A 25,267-nucleotide genomic window follows, 5' to 3' on the forward strand; every position below is an offset into this window, starting at 1 on the left:
CGAGTGGGCACAGTTGTATCGGGCAGCAGGGGATCCTGCACAATGTGCTCCAGGGATGGCGTTAAGCTGCCAAGGTTGCAGCGGGTATGCACTATCACCTGCGGAGGACAGTGTTCCAATTAGCATAATATGAATGTATACATGAATATGTATTATTCCTTTCTCACTTATTTTAACTTATTCGAAGACATCATCTCACTGATATGCACTGCTTTCCTTTTTTCTTACAGCTAGACAGCTTCACAGAATTGCTTGTCTGGTTAGGTTACCTAATTACGACTTTTGAAAGGCTCCATTGACAAAATGGGTTTACTTCAAGACGATTTGGAATCAACTCAATTCCTTCGTCAGGGGGAATGACAACAAAGATGTTGAGTGCAACCTTTAACTTCTTTCATAGACCAGGTGAGGGGAGTGACAGAAGGCGCGTCTTCTTTGGTGGTAAGGGTGTTGTGCTTTCCTTTGGTTGCATGGGACTGATGTGCAAGCGGTGGTTGCAGATGGTCAGTATACTCAAGACTTGATTTCCCTTAGTTTTTTTTTGTGCTTGGGTCGTGAATGTAAAGTGACAGCATGTTTCTTTTGCAAACTTTTGAGTTGTTTTTTAGTTCTTTTTATGAACCATGACTGAAGTACCTTTGAGATGTCAGTTGACTTATTCTATTGCTATACAGCACTTGGCTGTGCTTGCTTATTTGTATTTATTTTGTATGTACAATATTTATGGCAGTTGCATTTCATGTATTCTTTTTATTAAAATAGCGTCGGAGTGTAGCATTAGCATTTCATTTCTGTATCACCACGTGCTGACAATTTATTATTGCACCACTTTATAATAAAGGATCATACAATGTCTTCATGAAAGTTTCTTTCGTGCTTGACCTTTCTATTGCACTAGTAGTCTTTCCCATGAACATAGAAAGACAAGTTGCAATTATACACTGAGAGCAAGTTGGATTATTGTGTGCTGCCTCGGGTCTCAGTATGCCTTGTTTTGTCATGTGTGCATGAGAGAATTTTCATTCAAGGGAACACCAGTGCCATTAAAGTAGATAGTATTCGACCAAGGTATGCTGCCAGTAATAACATATGGGGAATAAATTTGGACAAAGAGACTCGAGTAGTTGAGAACCATGCAGCGTGTAATAAAATTACGATGAATAACGTCTTTGCTACACTGAGACACCGCACAAGCATCTTCATGCCTGCATACCAAGCAGCTATTCACCAACCTGACCACGGCGTCCACTGCCCAGTCCTGGCTCACGGTGGATGTCTTCCACGTAAAGGCGTCGTGCACGGGCCCCGAGTGCGAGGGCAGTCATCGGCAGGGTTGGTCACATACCTGCAGAGTGTCGTTTGCATTGGAAGGAAGTCGGCAACAGTAATACAACCAGCTACATGCAGAACAACTGTAAATGTGTGGTCCAACGCACTTACTTTTCTCGAGTTGCTTTCGAAGCACAGCTTCTACAGCTTTATCTTTCATTTCATATGTGGCAGTTACTGCATGTCTGCATATCACTGTTTATGAAATTAGAGCGCAATCAGTACGTTTGATTTCCTTTATTTATTACTTTTCTGAAAAGCTACCACAATCAAATATGAAGCTCGATGAATTTTTATGATGTGAAGTCACCCCTGCCAAAACTAAATAGTGACGACAACTCCGTTTACCGCGACTACTGCGTTCTTTTCTACTACTGCAGTTGGAGCCAAGGCAAATGCCGTTAAAATATTGGAGAGTGGCGAAAAGCTATCTTTCACGTTCCTGCTTTGCATTCTACTAACGGCATGCGCGAGATTGAATAACATGAAATTTGTTCTCACCACCATTCGAAAGAGGCGGCGGCCATAATCAGACACAGGCCACCTGATGCTTCGCATACTATCGCATGGTTCCCGGCGCACATGGGAAACAATGTACATCCCAGCAAACCCAACCCGAATGAGCTAGTTCATGACCAAGCGCGAGGTCTCACATTCCGCGATGGTCCCGATGCGCTAGACAGTACGGGTTGTGAACACGACTCCGACCCATTGCTTTCTTTTCACGAAATCGTTAAGCACTATCAGCTTGGGCGCAGGAAATTCCCCCTCCCACACCCCACGCTCACTAGACCCCAGACTTCTACGCTCAGAATGTTACAGACGGGATCATTCCCGTCGAGAGGTCGATTTAGCCATTTTGCTCCGGACATCGACCCACACTGCCCTGAGTGCAATGCAGAGTATTGCTCGCTAGCACACATGCTCTGGCAATGTTCTGCGTTACGAAATGCGCCTTTTAATAAAGAAGAGGACTGGGAGGAAGCCCTCAAAAGCGGCGATCCCCAGGAACAACTAAGGGCTGTCCAAAGGGCCCGCGAACGGGCGGAGGACCATGGTCTTCCGGTCCCAACGTGGGCGCGGCCCGCAACTACGAGTTTGTAGTTCCTTTGGACCTTAATAAAGTTTGTTGACTGACTGACTGACGCTGAGGGCGTAAAAGTCCTTGCGGCAAAAGTAAGGAGCCTTGTTGCTGTCGTCTTTTTATGCACACAAACGTGTCGTCGACCACCTCGACGCAGCCTTCAAATCTTGCATCTACGTGGACAAAGCCTTCCTTTTGGCAGGGAGGGCGCTCCACTCATTGCCGAGGCGCTCGACGATCGCTTCCATGACAGCATGAATCGTGAGACCCACACTTGACTAGCTCGTCGCCACGTCCTCGTTGTTTGCGATCGCGTCGTCGTAACTGCCGGTGGCGATGAAGCGAAGGGCGCAAAGCACTTGTAGCTCAACAAAAACAACATCGGTCGGGGCTGTTCTCGTGACCGTACGCCGCCTCTCCAGGTCCTGGCGAAGCTCCTCGCACAGCCATCGCACAATGTCCTTCGTCAGCCGGCACCGCAGTTGAAGCAATTTATAGGTCATCACAAGAACATCGCGATACTCGCGGAATTCTCTTTCTTCCTGCAGCTCCAGCCACTACACGACAAAGGGCAGTGCCATTTTTCTTCGCTTATCTAGCGTTCTCTTGCGGCGAGAACCGCAACTTCGAACAAGCCAAATTAAAGAATAACCTTTTATTTGTACAAGCAAGCTTCATGTACACTTTATAATATTGCTAACAGAAAACATGCTTGTAATGTAACTCACGGAATGACATCTACACATACGCATGTGAGGCTGCACATCGAACAAGCAACTCAATTTACAACAATATGGCGGCGAATTTTGGGCACTTCGTCGTTCTCACACTTTAAGCTGCAAATTTGGCAGGATGCAACGTCACGCAACGTCATATTGACGCTACAAAGAGTGAGGTCCTGTGACGCAATGGACGCCATAAGTGCAATGTCCAATCGTGTTGCAGACATGGCGGCTCTTCGTCAAGCGAGCAATAGTTTCGATAAACCGCAAGTTGACCGTAGGCACAGCTCAGTACCATATTTCGGTTTCGTTGTTCAACCCAAACCTTTATTTCTACATGACAGAGTACGGCGAAGCGTTGCTTCGGAAAAAGAATAAATATTTTTTGTCACGTTACGTCATCGCGGGTTCCTGTGTCGTAACGCCATTGCAGCGCCACAATGCGAACGACCTCGCGTGAACAATCAAATCAGCAACATGGCGGAATTTGACAATGTCCAGAATAGCACCCATGGCGTATCTTTTAGTGACAAGCAGCAAGTGATCACAGTTGCGCCAGTGGATCGCCTTACCTTTGAGTGTGGATTTGGTGCTTAACTGTTTGTTTATTTCGGGCTGTGCGAAAAAAAAAACGCGATATCAATTCTTTATTTTCCTGAGAAGCATAAAATTCAGCGGCAACCGTTGCGATGCTTCTTCTTGCAGACAGGCGAGATAGTTTTTGGCGCCTGTTTAATGTTTACGAAACAACCAGACAAGCACCACAGATATTGCACCGAAAGAATAACCTGTCTGCTCGTGTATTTCAGAATGCTTCTCAATTTTCCTGAATTGATTATGCTTCAGCGCACCTTGATTTAAGTTTAGTCCCTTCCTTGTCGCGAGTAGTTCCGGTCGTACGTAACGGAGCGGTTGCGTTTCCTGCGCGCGGGCACGGTCAGTTTCGGTATCAGCCTTAATATTCCATGACAAATATCTGTAATTACGTGCAGATTTCCTGATTTTTTTAAATGGCTGTGTCTTAAATTCGCACGCACTACAACTTTCTAATATGAACGACTGCCCACATGTCAGTAATTAAAAAGTTCATTAACGAGTTTCTGATAGTTAGTCACATCAATATAATTTTAGCTGCAGTAAAGTACTTCCGCCTCGATAAAGAGTTCGTGCGCGAAAGCAAAGGATTGCGACTGTCGTAGAATTTTTATAAGAAATCTGTGTTACCTAAAGAAACAAACAAAAAAACACCCTGCATAAACCCTAAAGACAAAGCGAGTAAAGGAGAGAGTCTATTTGTGCCACCAACGGTAATCGTAATCTATCATGCGTACCTTTCGTTGCATTATCACTGCGTGCGTGGTACTTCCAGCTCACGAATGACATGCGCTTTAGCTGCGTGAAATGGCATTCGTGATAGGCAAGTGACGTTTCCAAGAAAGGAAACGCAAGCAAGCCAGATGACAATTGTTGTCGAGGGAGCCGCCTTTCGGCTCGATCTTTTCTTTGAGCGCATGCTCAGTTTCTTTGTGCTATGTCCTCGGTGGGGGGACCCCGGTGGGAGGACCAAATGAAGCGTTATTGCACTTTGTCCTCCCTCTCTAAGTGCACAAATATGCAATCGAATAAAAGTAAATCCAATTCAGTCAAGTTTGCCAAGTCCCGTGGTACGTTTCATGTACGCTGTGTGCCATTCACTATGGCTATTAATTTCATTTTTCATCATATCCATCTGGCATGTCATGCAGCACATGACGCCAGTCTCACGAACCACTTTTTAGTTTCTGGAAAGACCTCCGCTCTTGAGACATTTTTCTCTTTCGCATGCAGTAGTTGTTGCTTACCTTCTGAAGCTCTTCAAGAAGCGCAGGCGCAACGCTGTCCATTTCCTTGCAGTGGAATGCTACGCCAAGACTGTCAACTTCACGGACGAACCCATTCTCTTTTCTCAATTCCGCGACGAAGTCGGCCACGGCCTCCGCACGACCGGATACGGTTACCGAATCCTCAGCATTGTGGCACGCAGGGTGAACGTCACAGGGGCAACGTTTTGTTGCTTCGTCCCATGTCATCCCTGGGAAAAATGCACTGCCGATTACACGTCGTCGCTGCTTGAGAATGCGCACGAAGTTTCGTATTCGGCCCTGTCTTGCTTTGTGATTACAAAGGATGCGAGATTAGTGAAGTGCGGAGGCTTCCATATTTGTACATCTGTCGAGAAATGCGCTTAGTAATGCGTATGCTAAAATACTCTCCGTATTGACGTACACCGAAGTAAAACGAAAGAAAGGCGCAGCGCTTATGAGTAACAAACAGAGCTTCAATACCCACCGAATAATGCTACCTAGAATACGCCACTTCATGCAGTAAATCATATTCCTTGTATTATTAAAAGAACTTTACAGAAAATACCACAACACATACCGTACCAAACCCCAGCCGCCGCCGAGTAGCTAAAATAAGCAATGCACGGAAAACTCGACATCTTATGAGCGAAGTCAGAATTTTAAACTAGCTTAGCTACTCATCTTAATAGCGAGCATGATATCTAATTGATGTCAGAGCGGCTTGCCTTTGTGTTTGAAAGAGTAGGAGTTTCAACCCGCATCACATTCCTTTCTGTTTTTTTTTTTGCTTCAACTACACATAAAAATAAATATTTATTTGCAGGAGACGTGATTGTCACACGAGCAGGGACATGTTTAGTCTTACGCTGGTTTTGTGGTTTGTAAACAGCCAGAATGGCGAACTACTCAGAGAAACAGCAATGAAGTGTGTTTGCTAAAACACTTCACAAGAAAAACGGCACTTATGCTGCAAGGTGTAAGCGTAAACCAAACAGGGGTAAGCGCGATACCTTGTTTTATTTTACTTATTTGCTTCTTCAGCACTACATGACTCTTATGATGCTCGGAACAAAAGGTCACGGGGACTGTGTGGGCCTCTAGAACCATATTAACATTCATTGCACGCACAGTGACCTTAAAACTTTCAAATTGACATACAACACGGATACATGCGGTAATAATAATTGATGGGGTTTAGGGTTCCTAAACCACGATATGATTATGAGGGACGCCGAAGAGCAGGGCTCCGGAATTTTTGACCGCCCGGAGTTGCAGGAAGAAGCAATGACAGCGATAGCATTTGTGGGGTTCGCTGAAGCCGCCGGTCCAAGATTCAGGAAAACATTTATTAGGTGAAAGACGGCCAAGGGTTATGCTCACAGTACAGAGAAGGTGCTCACGACCGCCATAGGCGTGCGCACGGGGGGGGGGGGGGGGGGCTCCCCTGGTCCCTTAAGCGGGGGGGGGGGCGAAGTGTGCCCCATGCATTGACTTAATAGGGGGGCGGGGCGCTGCGATGAACCTTCGCCCCCCTGAACGGGAACCCTGCGCACGCCTATGACGGCCGCCAAATTTGCTATCAACCTTCGCCGCGCCGAGCGCTCACGCAAACACACACACACACACACACACACACACACACACACACACACACGCACACGCACACACACACACGCACACACTACTTGCCAGTCCACAGTTGACTCCCCGTGCATCGTGTCGGTTGCCGCTTTTGAATCAAGCCAGTGGGCCACACGCATCACCAGTGCGCAACAACCGTCACAATCAAGCCAACCAGACAATCGGTGTGGCTCCCACACATTGTATTAGGTAAAGAAAAAGAAATTGGATAATCTCCCCGAAGGGAACCCTGATGGGATGCGGAGCAGCAGCGTTGCGCACGGGTGGCGTCATGGGTTGAACGGCGCTAACGCGAGTGCTGCGGTGAGCGCTGGAAGATTCGTTTGAAGCGAAACTCGGTGTAGCGTTTACTGGTGTAAACGTTTGTTTGGAACGCAGACACAGGAAGCGAGCGGGCGTTGGAGCCGGCAGCTGCGGGCGCTCCGGCGGGTGAGGGAGAGAGTGACGTACGCGCGCACCTACGAGGGAAGCGTGCGAGGGGAACGTGACGTCAACGCCCAGCTGCGGCGTGACCTACTTGGCACCGCTCCAACACCTGCGCCGAGGGAAGCGCGTTGCCTCGCGTTTCTGCGGACGGAGGGACAGCGTTACACAGGCTAGTCAAAGAGCTGCTTCGCATCTAATAAGGCTGGTTGTTTTATCAGACTTAAATACATATGTAGCGGAACAAAACAAGGAGAGAGAAAGAAGCACACAGGACGACCGCTATGTATTTAAGTCAAGACCAACTAGCCTAAATTTCAGCTTTAACTGTTTTATCAGACATTGATATTGCAGTGTATATTCCCCTAATAATTAGTAATTAGCACACACCGACAAAGGTAAACAGTTCTCTCTCGATGACTGTGAACACTAGCTCTAATTACGCTGGCCAGAGCTCTAATCAAGCGTCCAGCCGATTTGGCTTGCTTGTAGAGGCTGCAAATCAGCTGCAAGACCTGTAAGTGTGGGCCGCGCTTTCGGTAGGACACTTGTTGCACGGAGCTTGAACGGGGTATATACGGACCGCTCAAGACTGGGCTGGAGGGAGCATGCAGACGCTCACTCGCCCGCGCGCACCCCATTAAAGGGACACTAAAGAGAAACAATCAATCGGTTTAGATAGATAAATTGTACTTTGAGAACTATAACGTCGTTAATTTCACCATCACAGGTGTATTAATAAAGGAGAAATTGACAGTTCAATGTTTCATTTTTAAATTTCGCGCAAAATTCTCCACGCGTGACGGCACGGATTTCAAAGTGTATCGTATTTTGGAGCCTGTGGCTCAATACAATTTCTTCAAACTTGGTATCTTAAATACGTGGCCCCATCAGAGGACAGTGTACTTCATTTTTAACGTTTAGGAACCACGTAGGCCCTAGTAGGCGCCGTCAAAATATGTGACGTCACGGCGAATGGTGCGGAAACTTCAAGGTGGCGTCGCCACCCACATTTTCATTTCGCGCGATTTCTTGCTTACTAAGCGCCTTCTCGCAGCAAGCGTGGTGTGTTTGGTATCGTGGAAGAGTAGTTTAGTAATACGACAAAAAACGTTTTGCTCTATAGTGTCCCTTTAAATGGCGTGCTCCGCAGACTGGACTAATCGCCTCTCTCTCCTCACTCCCCTCACCGCCCGGCGTGCGGTAAACCGGCGCATCAGGTAACCATCCTACTCCATTTTCTCTGAAAAAATTATATTCTGGGGTATTACATATCACAACCAGGATATGATTATGATGCGTGTCGTAGTATGCGAAACCGGAATAATTCTGACCACCTGGGATTCTTTAACGTTTAAAGTACACGCGTGTCCTTGCAATTTCACCCCAAGAAATCAGGCTGCCGTGGCCGCAAATCAAACCGGCATCTTTGTGCTGACTAGCGGGACAACATCCGTAAGCAAGTTTTTCAAGCGAACCTTCTATTGAGTGACCTCTGAAGCTGGTGATGGCGTTCTCAAAAACCCTCCTCACCCCCAGCGGGCGTGCACCAACGAAACAAAATATAAAAAATAAATAATTGTTTTTTTCCGGGGCTCGGGTTTGGACCCGGATCACCCCAGCCCGAAAGCAAGTGCCTTGAACTGAGCTGAATTGCACTGAAGCATGCAAATGCGTTTTACGAACTATGTGCAAAACGATTGCGAAGCAGTGTTCTTCCTCTGGGCGCTTCATTGAAATATTTCGTGTTGGCGGACTAAAAGCGATCTGCTGGCGAACGCGTCAGGTCGATATCAGGAATTGTACATGTCAGGAAAATTCCGACTTGGGGAATACTGAATTCCTAACACGCGCTTCCCTGATCGCGTGATAGTCATTTTGTTGGGCCGTTCTACAGAGGCTGACCGAATGCTGGTAAGAACTTGAAAGACGCCATGCCGATTCAGCCCGAAAACAGCGTTCCGGGGACGGCCGTTAATGTAATGGCCCGCTCCCGCTAGCCGCAAGACTGCCGTAACGGCGCAAGAGCTGTCGAACGTGCACGGCAAGCTTCGCCAGCGAGGGCCTCCGAAAAACATGGCCGCACTGCAAAAAGCAGTTGACGACCCCCTCAAATCTATCAAGTGGCCGCCGTGCGCTCTGTAGCTTGTAAGAGCCGAACTGACGCTTCCATCTGCTTTAGATTCATGTCCTTAAGCAGTGGCGTACCAACTCGTTCACAATTGGGTGGTGGGGGGGGGCAGCGTGGCTAACTCTGTCGGCCGTATGTATATATACATACATATATATATATATATATATATATATATATATATATATATATATATATATAAAGATATATATATATACACACATATATATATATATATATATATATATATATATATATATATATATATATATATATATATATATATATATATATATGTTTATATATATATATAAAGAGAGAGAGAGGTAGAGGGAGAGAGAAAGAGAACTATTTGCTCTCCTTATGACGTGATGTTTTATATACAGAAAGATAATTTTTCAAACCTGATTTCTGAAATCACGGAAGAAGGTGCACAGATTGTGCAGGCTGGGCCGCCCTGTACCGCGACAACACAGCAGTGTTTATTAATATTATTGAAAAAGTACCGTCAATATTTCAAAGTACAGCCGCATTTAACCTGTTCATCTCAACACTCCATCTGCAAGCTTCGCAGTCTCAGTTTGGCGCTGTAAATACGATGATATGAAGAACCTGCTTTGACTGTAGTACCTGAACTTCTCACTTATTAAACAAACATGTGGCCCACAAAGCAAGATACTTCGCAGAAATCTTCAGAATAAGCCGAGTGCTAATTTTTTTTACTGCAAGAGCCCTTTAACTTAAAGTCCTTCAGAAGAAGACCAAGTTCAGTCGGTTAATTTTTTATGGAAACCACACTCAGCTGGCTGTGCGTGTAAGATTTTGAATGACTACGAATTTATATACCAGGCGTCGTTTCTTGCCCTCCTACTTTTCCCAGCTTGGGCAGTGGGTGATGGGAAAAGCGATGAAGTGGCCCTCTACTCCGCCCCTGCGGCTCCTCTAAGTAAATATGCCTACGTAAACTGCGTAAGCTGAAATTTTCTTTGAAAAAAATGTGGGCGATTAATTCGTTAAACTACCTCGCATTGCTTGCTTCCGTGTAGGTCGTTATCTTTTATTGATTACTCGAAATTTTCTCGGTCATGCTCACAGCACCTGCTCGTACTATGACGCAACAAATGACGCGTAAGTGATCCACCGCGTAATGACCACTTGCGAACGACTACGTGAAAAAAAAAACTAGAAATCTGAGTAAACTATTTTCATAACGGCATATTTATTGTTGGTCAATGGTTTTTCACTATTCGTCGAAAATTTTCGCTGTGCCATAAAATCGCCTCCTTCTTACGCGACATCACAAGTGTGCGAAAACTCGCGGCGTTAAAATGAAGTTTGCACAGTAAACAGCGCATTACTACGCAGAACAGCAACTAAACTTTTTTTTTTTGGAACAGCCAGGCAGTGTCTCACTCTGAAAGCAAAGAAAACCCGCCACAGTAGTCTAGTGGTTATAGTGCTTGACTGCCAACCCGCAGTTCACGGGATCGAATCCCGGCCGCGGCGGCTGCATTTTCGAAGGAGCCGAAAATGCTTGGGACCCATGTACTTAGATTTAGGTGCACGTTAAACAACTCCAGTTGGTCGAAATTTCCGGAGCCCTCCACTATAGAGTCCCTCATAACCATATCGTGGTTTTGGGACGTTAAACCTCAATAATTATTGAACGCAACGAAAGAAAGCTGCAGGCCTATACATTGGCACTGGCCAGTGGCGTAGCCAGGGTGTGGCACCCGGGGCCCGTGCCCCCCCGCCTCCCCGAATTTTTTTTTGCCATGGCATACCGAGCACAAAATAACACTCGACTATATCTGCCTGCCCGGCCCTCACTCCAGATCAAGGAGGTGCGCCCCCCGCACCCCCACCCTCCGAAAATATTTCAGCCTACCCCCTGGCAGCGGCAACTTATAGTACACTGCAAAAAATCTGGCCCCTAAACATGGACAAAGCTGAAGGTATAGCGCTGCCGAGCACTTTTACGTGTTCCTAATTAAACGATTTCTCTAAAAAGGAGCCTTCTTACGAAGTGCCTTCGTTAGCACAGCTAGCACAAAGCACTCCGTCACGTCGTTTGAATGAGAACACTGTTCCGTGACCCAGAATACAACAATTTCCTTCAAAGAAGGTCTTCTTACGTACCTCCTAGGTTAAGATACTAAAGAATGGTCTGCCCGTACTGTCCAATATAATACGGCACATTTGCCTTAATGCAAAATAATGGTTTTGTACCACAACTGCACCAAAAAATCCCATAGAAGCTTTGCCACCTATGCAGGTGGCAGTCTCAGTATACGCTGGCAACAAGTGAGCGGAGGTCGACCAGTCCACTAGCCACATACATCCACGTACACGTTCGGTATGGGTCTGTGGTTGTTGTTTCAAGCAGATGCTTCCTGACGCATGAACCCAATAGTTTTCCTCCACCTTCGTTCCTGAGCCAGCATCGTCGCATTGTTAAGGTCGAAGCTATAACCTGTCGTCTAGCAGTATTCAACAAGCTGTCTTAAAATGCGCTCCATGGGTGGCTTTAGCAACATTCCCACTTTGTGTTCTTTGAACGTCTTTGGCATTTTCCTGCCCGATTCGCTGATGTAAGTGGCGTCGTGAACCCCACAACGTACTCTGTAGAGTACCCTGCTCTAATCATCCGCAGGTGTGCGGTCTTTGTGAACACATGTACTAAGGACAAGGTATACACAAACACCGCCGAAGATTAGAGTGCGATCATCTACGAAGTACAATGTGGAGATTGCGACACAACTTGCATAGGCGAAATGGGTTGAAGAAGGTGATCGAAGGTTAAAGAACACAAAGAGGATGTTGCGAAAACCACCCGTGCAACGTGTTCTAAAACTGAGCTTGTTGAACGCTGCTGAATGACAAGGCATAACTTTGACCTAATCAATTCGACGATGCTACCTTGTGTAGAAAGGTCGGAGGAAAAGAAAAACCATGGAATCATGGTTCATTCATCACGGCGCATTGGCTTGCAACAACAACAGCGGCCCTCTACGAGATGTTTACAAGGAAATGTACGACTAATGGACTGGTCAAACTCCGCTTATATTTGCCAGCGTTTACTGAGAATGTCGCCTGCATAGGTGGCAAAACTTTCATGTCATTTTGTTAATAATTGTTGTGTTAAGTCAAAGTAAAAATTTTACAATCAAGCTACACATCCCGAGCTGGTAGATGTGGGGGTAGCATGCCATGTGTAGATGCACTGTACTGTGTGAACTTGCTGATGACGGAAGCACACCTGCTGCTTCATGCCAAATAAACAGTGAAGTACACTAATACATGCTTCTTTAAATGCCACTTCGGCAGATGTATTCAGGAAATTCAGGAACATATTTGTCAAAAGTGTTGCAAGCCTGCTTATGAAACTGTGTGCATGGCCCATGGACAGCTCCACTTCGCTCCTTTCTGTACGTCTGAAAAGGAAGTGAAAGAAAACACCTAGAGCAACAGCAATGTTCAGAATTTATACCCATTTAAACATTGTCATGGTACATGTGCACATGGCCTCCCTTAGCATCACTGTTTCAGTAATCAAAAAAGCAGAAACGATATTTTGCAGATATTTCTGGACTCGTTCTGATCATATGAAGGACAAGCACCATGATTTCACGAAGACTTATTGCTATAGTACACAAGAATTCAGGGTTAAACACACTACGTTCTAACTGCAAGAGTATTTATGTACGTGCATTACCAATTCTATTCAATTACTGTCATGATGTTGAAGCAAAAGTCTTAACAGTTACAATTTTTGTACTTAATGCTGCCGAGAAGGCCGAGAGTTATGTGGGTGAAGAAATGAAGAATTGCGCATGTATAAAATGGAATCGGCTCGCACAAGTCGAGGCAAATTGTAGACCACTGCAAAGGGCTTCTGCTGCAGTGCACATATAAGGCTGAAGATGACAAAGATTAAAGCGTAAACGTAAAGGATGACAATTAAATTGAGAAGCAAGGCTTGCTGTCAATAGCTCTTGAATTCTATCAGAACACAACATGACAGTTGTATATCCTGTACATCTTAACGCGACAAAAATTGAGCTGAAGATGGCGGCTTGAATGAATGTCAAACCATTGAACAAAGCGTGTTGTTGGAGCCAATGTTTCAACAAATTGATGCGTCTAAGTTTTTGCAGCAACTTTGATGCAATTCGTTGCCCCTCTAAAGACCAGTCCTCTTGTTGAATCACTAGCTCCAACAACGTTCGTTGTTCAACAATTATTTCATGAGCTGTACATCTCGTTACATTCATTACAAACCGCTACTGTACCAAATGCTACTATGGCAATGATAGTGGGTGCAATACTTAAGCTGCAGTGTCATAAGCAGGTGACCGGCTATTCAACTCTTTAAATATACCAGATCCATAAAGACTGCAAACCATGAGGCAAGCACAACACAAAGAACAAGCGTAAGGAAATTGAAAGAGGTTAACTTTAATAAACGAGGTATGGAATTAGTCATCCCCATTTTAAGTGTACAAGGTGGTTTTTTAACGAACTCCTTTGCTGTTGAAAAATATCATGCTGCTAAAAAGATCACACCTGTAGTCAAGTGATAATTTCCAGGACGAAATTTCGTGATGCTGAGAGCATGCATTAAACTTTATGCACGATAAGCGTTAGGTGCAATGTCAGAGAGGTGGAGATGATTTAATGGATAGCAAATACTAAAAATGAAAAGCTCTGAGTAACTATCGCAAGAATAAGGACGAAGTAAGGAGGGAAGCATATGATAAGCTAGTGCAATGTCTGAAGCGAGGTAATCTTGCCTTAGAATATGCAGTCATAAAGTGAGATCCAGCAAGTAGGCGTCACATGCACTGGTTGTGAGAGAGATATGGAAATGACGGACCACCTTTTAAGTAAATGTAAAAATGTCCACCCATGTGCGTGTTGGGAACTAGCTCTCATGAAGCCCTAGGCTTAGAGAAAGCTTGATAATGATGAACACATCCACAAGAGAAATCAGTATAAGATAGATGGAGGATTGGTACTGGAAAAGCAGCGAGAACAGCCAAAAACAAACTTGCAGGGTCTTTGTGTACAATGCCGAAACATAAGCTACCTATTATAAGTTTTTTTAAGGAAAGAAATTTAATTCAGGTAGGAAAGGCATTAAGCCAATTCAAAAATTGAGCTTGGCCACTTGCATGTCAATGCTTCGCTTTAAAGGGAACACACATAGCATCCATCCATCTACAGATGTGAAACTGCGTCATGCAAGATAACTTATACAAAGTTATTGCTTTGAGCAATTAGAGCAAAATATTTCAGGAGAGCACCTAACTGTGCTGGTTAGTACATGATTACGATGGGAACAAACAGCGCTGGGCACGGGACGGAAAAAAAAGGTAGACGAGGGCGACAGCACCCTCGTCTATTGTTCTTTCTTCGTCCCATGTCCAGTGCTGTTTGTTCCCGTTTTAATGCAGAATATTTCTTTCTTTAATCTGAAGGTGGCAGTGTTTCATTGCTAAAATAGTTTACTAATTTGCATTTTAAGTTACATTTTTTCAGCCATAAGGAAACACTGCAAAATGCTGAAGTTCTAATGTTAACATTTATCAGGAGAAAGACCAATTCTTTCGTATGGAATACCGAAGGTTGATTTCTAAAGTTGCCATTGCCTTTGTATTTTGTGCTGTTCCCTTATCATTTTCCTTAAGATGGTTGTATAGATGTTCTTGGTTTATCTTGTGTTTTGTATATGTTATGCTCCTGTTTTTGCTTAGCAAGATCATTTTATGTGTAACTTATCACTGTAGCCCACTTTGCAATACTGCTTACTCGTGTCAGCAGTATTGTCAAGTAATAAATAAATAAGTAAATAGATATCCACTTTGTCATAAAACTACTATGAAAACAAAACAGAAACGTTGCAGCCAAACTGTAACAGAGTCGGAAAAAATAACTTTTGACCCATATTGCAGCTTAGCTTTTGATATGTAGCATTCCAAACAGAAATGTCGCCAAGACATTATTGTGTGGTATACTTTGCTGGCAATTTATATTCCATTTACAAAAAAATATATACTGCTTGGTTGTAAGCAAGGAAATATTTACTAAAGTGAATAATCCCTAGCCTGCACAGAGTCTCGTTCCTTGACCTTCGCTGCACAGCACATTGGCACAGGATTCACGTGGGTGCCCCTGTGCTCATATAGTGCAAGTCTAAATGTTGCAGATTTAAGCAATACTTCTGTCTGAAATACCATGCAAGAACAATGATGTGCTGTGCAGTGAAGGAAAAGCTCCAAGAAACTTCCCACAGCCTTGTTATTTTAAATTTGAAAAAATTATTTTTTGCTTGAAGATAATATTACACCTTAAAAACTTTGTCTAAATTATCGCACGAGGAAAGCACACTATGATGTGTAGGCAACATTTTTGCTGGGATTGCTACACAGTGAAAGAGAGCCCACAATATGGGTTCAAACACTACTTCTTCCAAGTGTCAATTTCGAAGACATTTTTGCTTCTTTTCGCCAGCAGCATTTTCAACCCTTGGTATATGCACTGAACTCATACTGTGAATATATTTCACATGAAACATTCAGTCTTTTTTACAATATACTTAAAAATGCTGCATTTTGCAATGTTTCCTCACGACTGCAAATAGCATAAATTGAAATGAAAATAAATTCGACTATCATAGTCATAAAATATTGGTGACTATGTAAAGAAACAAATGCTTTGTAGTAATAGCTCGATGCAATAATCATGTGTCAATTAATTTGCCTGACACAGCTTCATTTCTGCGTGCGAAGTTTGAAAGGTCTTTGCTGCATCATGCAATTCTTTCTCCGAAAATAACGCTTGAATGACTACTTCCCACACTGAAACATAACAGCACCAGTTTTACAAAATATTGGAAATGGTCAAAAAACGACCTGGCACACTGGCGTGAAATGACCCAAATAGGTACTAAAATAAAACAGTGTGCACTGTCAGATACTATAATGAAGCACTAATCTGCTTGTGTTGCTAAATTACTTCAAAACCCTGCTCTGAATAACTGCCCACAAGAAGTTGATTGCGAAAAATTTACTTTAACCTCTGACCTATTTTTATCTATTTCTAGTATAATGACTCCTAACCTTCGGCACACACACAAAGGCACAAAGCATTTCATATGCTTCAATGCCTTCGAACAGTACGGAAGGTCATATATTAAGAAATAGCGTAAAATCTGGACTAATTTTGACCAACTATGTTTTTATAACATGCAAACATCGAAAAATACACAATAATTTAGTAACTCGCCCCCTCTAAAAGTGTTGCTGTCACGGCTCCAAATTCTATTCACGAGCTATAATGGCTAAAATATTAAAACACAGGTGCATTTCCATCTCAATGGTGGATGCACACAAGTCTACAATAATTTAGTAACTCGCCCCCTATAAAAGTGTTGCTGTCACAGCTCCAAATTCCATTCACGAGCTATACTGGCTAAAATATTAAAACACAGCTGCATTTACATCTCAATGGCGGATGCACACAAGTCTACACGAACAGGCATGCACTTTAGATTGACTTCACAAGCCAGATATCCGGTAATCCTGCCGTTGGAGAACGTTACCAAGTGTATGAGGTGGACTACTACATAAGCTAAAATGTATGCTTGTGTGTTGGTATGACAGAGCGTAAACAAAGCAGTGCAGAAGACTGAGCACACGAGCACAGCACTGTTTGTGTCTTCCTTTTTCTTGTGCTCCGTCTATTGCGTTTTTTTACACTAATGCATTAATTGTGGAAACAACTGGCTGCCGCAATTTGGTCATCTAGGTCGAAATTTTTGGGCCTTGTACCAGACTAAAGAGCTCTGTTGTGAAAGCAACAGGGTGTAACTATTGCACTACAAATCAGGGAATACAAAGCATCGATAAGAATGTTCAGCCAAAATAAAAGGCTTCAGCAAATTGTTTAAGACACATGCTCACATGTTAATGCTCATTCACAGCTTCTACGGCAGCCCCATGATTTCTGTGCGTCCATCTGTGCGTGCCTTCCTTCTGCCTTTGGGCAAGTTCGTGTAGAATGTCTGCCAGGAAAACAAAAACATCAGAAACAAGTCGACTTTTTTAGCATGCCTCACATAACCCAAACAAACTTTTCTCTCCCCATGAGGTAGCTGTTTAGAAAGCATCCAAACAGCCGCTGCTTTGTCTATGTATAGCTCATAACCAATTAGTAGCATCCAACACGGCACCTGGTCATTGTCAAAGCATACGAGACAAGAAACTGAGACAAGTATAAGCAAAGAGCAAGCGGCTATATTTCGCCATTATATCGTTTCCTAATCCAGCCCGATGCATTCATCGCTTAAATTTAATTTACACTGCTATTTTGGTGTTCGCCCTAAACTTACTTTCCAAATAACTCACTAGATAACCTATTTCTCTTACGCACTCTATGAATACATGTTAAAAAGATGGGGCATGCAAACATGGACACAAGAGAGTCAAGACGCCTAAAACGCTGAGATCACTAACTGGAGGCTCATCACCTAATCTACCTTTACATTGTCGAGAGCGTAAATGCACACCAAAATTCGATGAATGCAGTTTTGTACAAGCACATGAATGAAGAAATGCGTCCAATAGTCGAGGCCTGGCATATCGATAATGGCAGTGCACAAGAGAGCCCAACCGTCGATTAACTAGCATAAAGAAGAAATCAAATGCTTGAGCAGTGATCTCTCACGTAGACTATCGCGCGTGCCAGATTGATAGGTATCGCCTCTTGTCTGGGCATGCACAGATAAGTTTCTGTGTCTACTTTATTTTGTGCCACTGTCCACCTTTCCAGTTGGCGTTAGTGGTGTCTTGGTTTCTCTCTTGTGTCCATGTTTGCATGCCCTGCCTTTTTAACATGAATACCTACCAACCAGCTCAGCTTTCTGTTATACTAAATATGTATACAATCTAGGATTACCACTCTGTCCACTTGCTGATGTAATAATAACAATGGGGTTCTGTAATGTAAGCGTCAAATTAAAAGCACAGGAACATCTAGGATTTACACCTCCACCGAAAGTGCAACCACTCTATCAAGGATCGAACCCGTACAGTTCAGATCAGCAGCTGACCATTATAACCACTGTATTGCAGCGGGGGATGTTCACTTGGTAATGTAGGTTAATGTTAAGGATTATGGAAAGAGCTGTAGGTTGAAGAAAGACATGCAATTAAGCAAGGAGCTGCAGACATTATGCAGTTTAGATATTTCTGTAATCCAATAGGCTGGTGCTCAGGGCATGCACCTAAGGAACTCCTGTTCAGCGTCTCTTTTCGAACCAAAGCTTAGCAGAATCGATGTTCCTGTCTAGATATGCCCCTGAAAACCACAGTTAAATAGCTGCAAAGTAAACACTAGAAGACAGAAAATAATCCATCACTTGTATGATATTAAACACATCAAGATGCAAATACAACAAACACCCTGGACTGTGAAAAGCATTGATTGAAAAGATATCAGTTAAACAAAGCAGCATAGCAATGAACTTCCATGTAGCTGCCACAGGGCAAAAAGCAGGTGGCTCTGGTGCCATGAAAAATCTATAATAACACTTGTTGAATATAGCAGGATGTTTTGTATGATAAATGTATAAATTACCGCTCACAGAAGCTGACATGCTATTTTAAAAATGAGCATTGCAAAAAATAAAGCAAGAAAACCACGTGACGTGTGAATTTACGATTCATAATTTAAGGCTAAAGGGCCCCTAAACAACCCCGGAGTCTAAAATTTGTGACAACTGCACGCTTGTACAACATGAACATGTTGTCACATGAATTTTTTTTATTAAGTGGTGTAATAATGAAGCCACAGGGGATAGAACAAACATTCCAGCTGGTTTCAGTTTCTCGCTCAGCCTGACCATCCTGAACAGGGGCTTCCTCGGTGTGCCACTGTGCCAAAGCGGTGCGGTGAGGAAGCACAGTCAAAGCACTGGCGAGATAAACCAATTCGCAACACTTGTGACAACAACAGATACTGCATCATCACAAAGCCAAAATGCCGTTTCGTATTGCAGAGGACTATTCAACAGTCAGCGTTACTTAATGTTGCTCATAGACAACATTACACCACTTCGCTAGCAAAGAGGACTGGTCAAGCGCTGAACAGGAGGTGCGGTTATTGTTTTTAGAAGTGGAGTGTCTGACATTCGCACAATGTGATTCCTGCGGCCCTCTGTACGAATTAGCGAGCTTGTTTGGGAGGTCTAAAAAAAGAGGTCAGAACCTGCTGACTGGCCCTTTAAGAGAATGTAAACATACACTGGAAGGAAGTACACTTGTAGACATATTACTATAAGCTATAAAAAACCAGGGCTGGGCAGTATCGCGATACAAGAGTATCGCGATAGTATTTGAGAGATACTTTTGAGTATCTGTATTTCTGTATCGAGATACATTTGAAAAATGTATTTGTATCTCAGTAGTGAAATACATTTACGATGTATCACCTGTATCGCGATACTATGCTGGACACGGGTATCTCGTTACATTGTTTTTTTGTGTCGGAAATGAGTTGAGGCTTGTTCCCAATGGGGGAATGGCGTTTTTTTTTTCTTTTTTGTGTCAAGACAAGCAAAGGCGCTCCGCCGGTCGCCGACAGATAGGGCGGCGATGGTTTCCGCACAAGCACAGAATGGTCCATGTGGTAAAGCGCGCGACGCCGCAGACGGCAGAATCGTAGGGGCAGTGTTGTCGGCCTCTGCCGATGAAGTCGCTGTCTCTTAAGGTCAGTGCAGCACGCCTAATTTTTTTCAGGTGGCAAGCTATTACTTCGCGACCCCCCGCGCGGATACCGCCTTACAGGCTTTGCAATGCTTCGTGTGCATTCAGTTCTCGAAGCGGCGGCACTTCCAAAAGCAGTTCCTGTAGTCGCGGAGGAAGGGACTAGAAGATGGCTATCTTTGACGCGCTTTCAGCCACCTCTCCGATGTCAGGGTGCGTTCCTAATTGATTACATGCGTGAAACGGTCTTTTGGGGTAGCAGGCTCCCCCACCGCCAAAGCTGACTTCGCCTGTTGCGGCTTTCTGAAATGGGTGCTGGTAGCGTCGGTGGTGGTGACAGCTTCATTGATGCCGATAGGGTCAGACGGCTTAGGATTCCGAAGATGGGGAGAGACTTCGGATTCTGAACAGTCAGAACAACCCAAGTGCAGGGCGCAAGCGTTTCGGTATCTAGATGACCCGAGAAGAAATATCGCCACGCTGCAGGGCAATCCGGCTATGAAGGCGATATTTATTCGCTATAACACGAATTTGTGCTCGCCTTCAGCGGTAGACAGACTTTCTTTCTTTCGTGAGTCTTGTGCTGAGGCTCAACCGACGCTGTTAGCAAAGCAGATCTTAGCAGACGCCTTAGCAAAGCAGATCTTATGTGCAAAGTAAATGCACACTTTTTCTCAATTCACTGGTGTTCATTAGTGATTCGAGTGATTTGCTTAAAGTGTGCTATTTCTAGCATAGCTTAGTTTGTTCGCCAAGTACGTCGATTTCGGTGTCCAATCCTTGTTACTGTTGCTGTGAAATAGTGTATTTTTATTGCAATCGATACTTGTAATTATGTCATTATTGCAAATTATGTACTTTGTCCACCCCGTCTCCTGCAATGTCTTAATGGCGCTGAGGCTACTGTAATAAATAAATAAATGAACTGAACGTTTCGATGCACTGTAACTTTAATTACAACATTATGCTGCACTAATACGTGTCTTTGCGTAGTATGAGCATCCTTCAAATAAAAAAAGTATTCCCGTATCTGTATCGCTGTAACTGTATTCCGGAATACTTTTTCGTCTTATTGCAAAAGTATCTCCGAAATATCCCGTTACGTTAAAAGGAAACGTATCTCTGTATCTGTATTTTAGGCTTCCAGTTCATGTATTTCGATATCTGTATTCCGGAATACTTTTCTGAGTATCTCTGCCCAGCCCTGTAAAAAACAGGCAATTAACATGCTCAATCCATGCAGCATAGGGATGTCTCACACCTTTGCAAGAACTTTACTATGGTGGCTGCATGTTTGTGTAGGCCAGAAGCAGCAGGCACGTGGCTTCCATGAATTTGACCCGTTCGTTGAAGGGAAACTGCTGCTCACATCCTTGTAGCACTGCTTTTTGAAGATGCTTCCTGCGATAACAAAATGACCACAACACAATTATGGTCTGCAAATATCCGCAGATGACCTACATTGCTGCCCTTTCTCATTAAATTCAGCTCTAGACTAAACACTGCAATAGCAACATCCTCCTACATTACAGGGCATCATACTGCTTTCATTGGCCTGGTTTTTAGTTCAATAATTATTTTCACCCATAACAGAATGCAGCACTAGTAAAGATTCGGTTGGGGAGGGTGCAGTCGTAAAGTGTGTATGCAAAGTAAGAATATGAAAAAAAAAACAATGGCATAATTTCACATGAGATATAACAATTATCATAATTCCTGTAATGTCAGACACCACTAAGTGTTTAATTGAGCAAGTTTTGACTTTAAACTATCACAAAACAATGCCCTTTATGGAAAGTGGGATTTGCAGAGTGAACTCTGATGATGAAATTGGCTGTCTTTACTGGCTCTGTAGCTGCAAGTGCATTGCTAAAGCCGCTTATATGCACTTAACAAGCCTGTGTAATGGTATTGACAAATGGACAGAGAAGACAAACTCATTCGTTCTCACTTAGCTGCCATCACAGCAATACGTTGCTTCGTGTCAGGTTTCGTGGTACGCAGAATGCACGAACTTGGTGGCCGTGCCATACCACAGTAAACATGATCGACATCTGCTCCAACTGCGTAAGTATCTGGAAAGTGCTAAATTACACAATCAGCTGTACCATGCACACATATTGTAAATTCTAGCAGTGGCAACATTTCGCACCTCATACTAGGCTATGGGCATTGTACTCGTTGATGCTGCCAGCTGCATGCACTGTTTTTATTTCTAGCATGCATAGCACATGCACACAAAGCACCCAATAACTGTGGGAAGCAGAATAGATCGTCCGAGGTAATCAATAAAATTGACTGACAAGAATTCCACACATCACTCAAGCCTGTTGTTTAGCATAAGTGATGAGAATGTGTAGCCAAATGTACACAGCAAATTCAGTATTGGCCTTGAAGAATTGCAAGATAGGTTGAAGCTTTCCAGAAACAAACCGTATACAGTAAAGTCTGTCCCAGATACTGAAATCATGAAGTTATAAATTTTAAAGTGGGCCGCTATATTCTTCAGGCGCCATGCATTGCATTTATGAAAACGCTAACATCCCTGTAGAACAATGCATGCTGCAAGAAGTCATAAACATTAATATTTTTGGCACAATGCCATTTCCCAGTACCACGTTTTACAGAAAGGCAACATTTTCCTTTGCAAAACTAAGCCATGTTCCCAGGCAAAATGCACTGTCCATGGTGACAAACACATGGAGTATACGCTCTTCTATGCAGCTTAGCTGGTTTACTGGAACTAAAAGCTACGGTAACGCTGTCTTAATCGAACTGGCTAGCAAGAGCCTTCTCGCTGCTGTTTATGTGAAGTAATTTCACCTTGGTGGAACGTCACAAGAGTAAGTGGCACATAATAATGAGTGCGAGAACACAGTAACATGTTGTGCAACGGCTACCAGGTATGCCCATTCATGGAAACTGTGGGCTCTTCCCCCAAATGAACCAGTTGGAAATAACCCTTTTGCATGACTAAACTTAAGTTGGTTGCTGGCATACATAACATTGTTACTCTGCATTTCCATCTCATTTATCTAGCGCTCATTGTTTCCCTTCGACAATAGCTCAAAACAAGATTCTTCTTCATTAAATGGAACTTTGTACATTACCTTTACGTTGGCTACAGAAGCTTATTTCTTCTGCCTGAATAAGCACCTCCTATAGCATACTTGTCTCAGCCATCTTCTGGACTGCATGGTCAGCACTCCACTGTTTGTCGTGGCACTGCTGTTTGCTACCTGCAGTACGTTGCAAGAAACTTCAGCATTAAAAAAAAAAAGGGTTAAGAAAAGCCGAAGCAGGTGTGCCAGCAGCACCTCGCCCTTTGAGGAGGGAGGAAGAGCTCTGATAAATGGCTAATTCAAGACAAGGTTTGTTCTTCACAAGCTATTATTATGCGATGCGAGGTGGGACTTCAATACACGAACGCAAATATATTGCTAAGAGCAATTGAAAATTCAGCTGGAAGTACGGCTTGTCAAATTAGGTCAACGTGCATAAAGGATAAAAATGGGGCAAACCAACTGAACAAAATACAGTGTCATGCTGCAGAAATTGCGTTTTTAGCAAATCTATGTTATCTATTGCTTGAAAGATGATAAGCAATGTCCAAGAAAGCTAACCTAGACGCTTTTGAGGGTCATGTTACTTAATGACAAATAAAATGCACGCCTAAAGAAAACATCCCTAAATACACTTTATTTCTCCCACTGTACCGATTCACGATTCACACGGTGGCGGATAATAATTCCTTCAGGGCTCGTGCGAACGAAATGAATGTTGAAGCTTCGGTTTCATGGCGTTACTCCAAGTAATTTGTCAAGAGACATGCATAAATTTGACATGCATAAACCGCATGACAATGGTGAGCCTGAAAAAAATGTTGTCTCCTTTCAGCAAATATTAGCGTACAGCGGTGCGTGCAACCGAGCTAATTACCAAAACTTTATAACACTACCGACTACGTTCTTGACAAATGTCATGCGCGAGCACAATCCGCACAACTACAACCGCATTACACTACCAACACGTTATGCGATTTTCTTCGGCGACAACGCGTACTACAATAAGAACAACTCACAATGTACGAAGCGTAATGTTCACTTACCTCTGGCAATAAAAATACGCTGGCAGCGTACACTGCTGGATGACCGCCGGTTTTCAATGGTGCGCCAAGCGAGGAATCGCCGAGCTACCGGCCGTCCCCGAGCGTCAAGGCATTTTCCGGGGCCACAGAACGCGTCGTCGAGAAAGGATTGCAGCGCTGCTACTCACTGCCGTGTAGTGTGCCTTGACGTGAGCGGACAAAACGAAACGCGCATCAAGGCACCCTACTGACGTACGGAAACATTTGAAGAACGTGTTTTTCAAAACTATGAATCGCCTCCGTCGGTCACACTGAACAAAGCAGTCGCAGACTGGAGTCGCACGGCCGGCATCTGGTGACTATTTACCTGCTACCGCGTATAACACTGCGTGACGAACTTGCGCTTAACGTCAGTAACCACAACATACAACACACAATGCGAGGCAGCGCGGTGAAAGTCGACCGTATGAACAAAACTCGGCACGACGACACACACACGAACGCAGAACTATCGTGGCTAGAAAGGTTTGCCTAGTGTCGTGAGCGAGGCAGCGAGCCTGCCAGGCGGGAATAGCTTACGATGAAGCGTGCAGAAGGCGCGGCGCTCGCTGGCGCGCCCAGCACTGGTGCGCCCTGAAGAGTTTCTCGTTTAAACCAAGCTTTGTAGTTGCGGTAAAAGCTCGTTGTGTAGGCCACACATGGCGCTGATAAATTGTAAAACGAAGAAAAGAAAACTCTGGAGACCATGCGGGCCGGTTAGCTTCTTCTGAAAGGCACATGCTGGCGTAGAGAACAAACATGTAGGAGATTCGGGGTTTCCGTTCTAGTTTATTAACGTTATTTTTCACGCAGTTATGTTTGAGTACAATGATTGAAATATTCATTGACAATTATAGCGGTTACTTCAAGAACAAAAATACAATGAACGGTGAATGAGACGCAAAGACAGATATTTTCGCGCAGAATGTGAGTAAACAGTGAAAGGAAAAGATAGGTGCATACAAAAAAGAAAAATAAATAATTAAAAGTAAGAATCAGCGAACAGTCAAATGAAATTTATGTACACATGAGGGACCTCCCTTGATGTTTCACGCCCACTCTTGCAGGCATACTGGATCCGTAGAAGCTCTGAATGAGAATCGATGCCTTTTCATTGCACGAGTTCTTTTGCATAACGTCATGGAACAGGTTGTTTTTTTCTTTTTAGGCATGATGTGTTGGAGAGGCTAGAAAGATTTGC

The 25,267-nt window shown here is 43.8% G+C and overlaps 1 protein-coding gene and 1 long non-coding RNA gene across 2 annotated transcripts in view; both read right to left on the reverse strand.

The window, feature by feature from the left end:
* Positions 1-25,267, reverse strand: part of LOC119391816 (fatty acid synthase) — a 169,801-nt gene that overhangs the window by 41,768 nt on the left and 102,766 nt on the right. Inside the window, exon 9 of the mRNA XM_049415410.1 lies at positions 4,977-5,206. Coding sequence (XP_049271367.1) covers positions 4,977-5,206 — 230 coding nt within the window. The remainder of the gene's footprint in view (positions 1-4,976; positions 5,207-25,267) is intronic.
* Positions 12,522-24,198, reverse strand: LOC125758140 (uncharacterized). The gene is made up of 5 exons (XR_007415898.1): positions 24,049-24,198; positions 23,051-23,179; positions 21,202-21,341; positions 17,139-17,239; positions 12,522-12,608 (listed from the first exon to the last, which is right to left on the reverse strand). It is a non-coding gene; the product is annotated as an uncharacterized LOC125758140 (long non-coding RNA).

Source organism: Rhipicephalus sanguineus, chromosome 4 (genome assembly GCF_013339695.2).
Source record: "Rhipicephalus sanguineus isolate Rsan-2018 chromosome 4, BIME_Rsan_1.4, whole genome shotgun sequence".
Classification (NCBI taxonomy): Eukaryota; Metazoa; Arthropoda; class Arachnida; order Ixodida; family Ixodidae; genus Rhipicephalus; species Rhipicephalus sanguineus.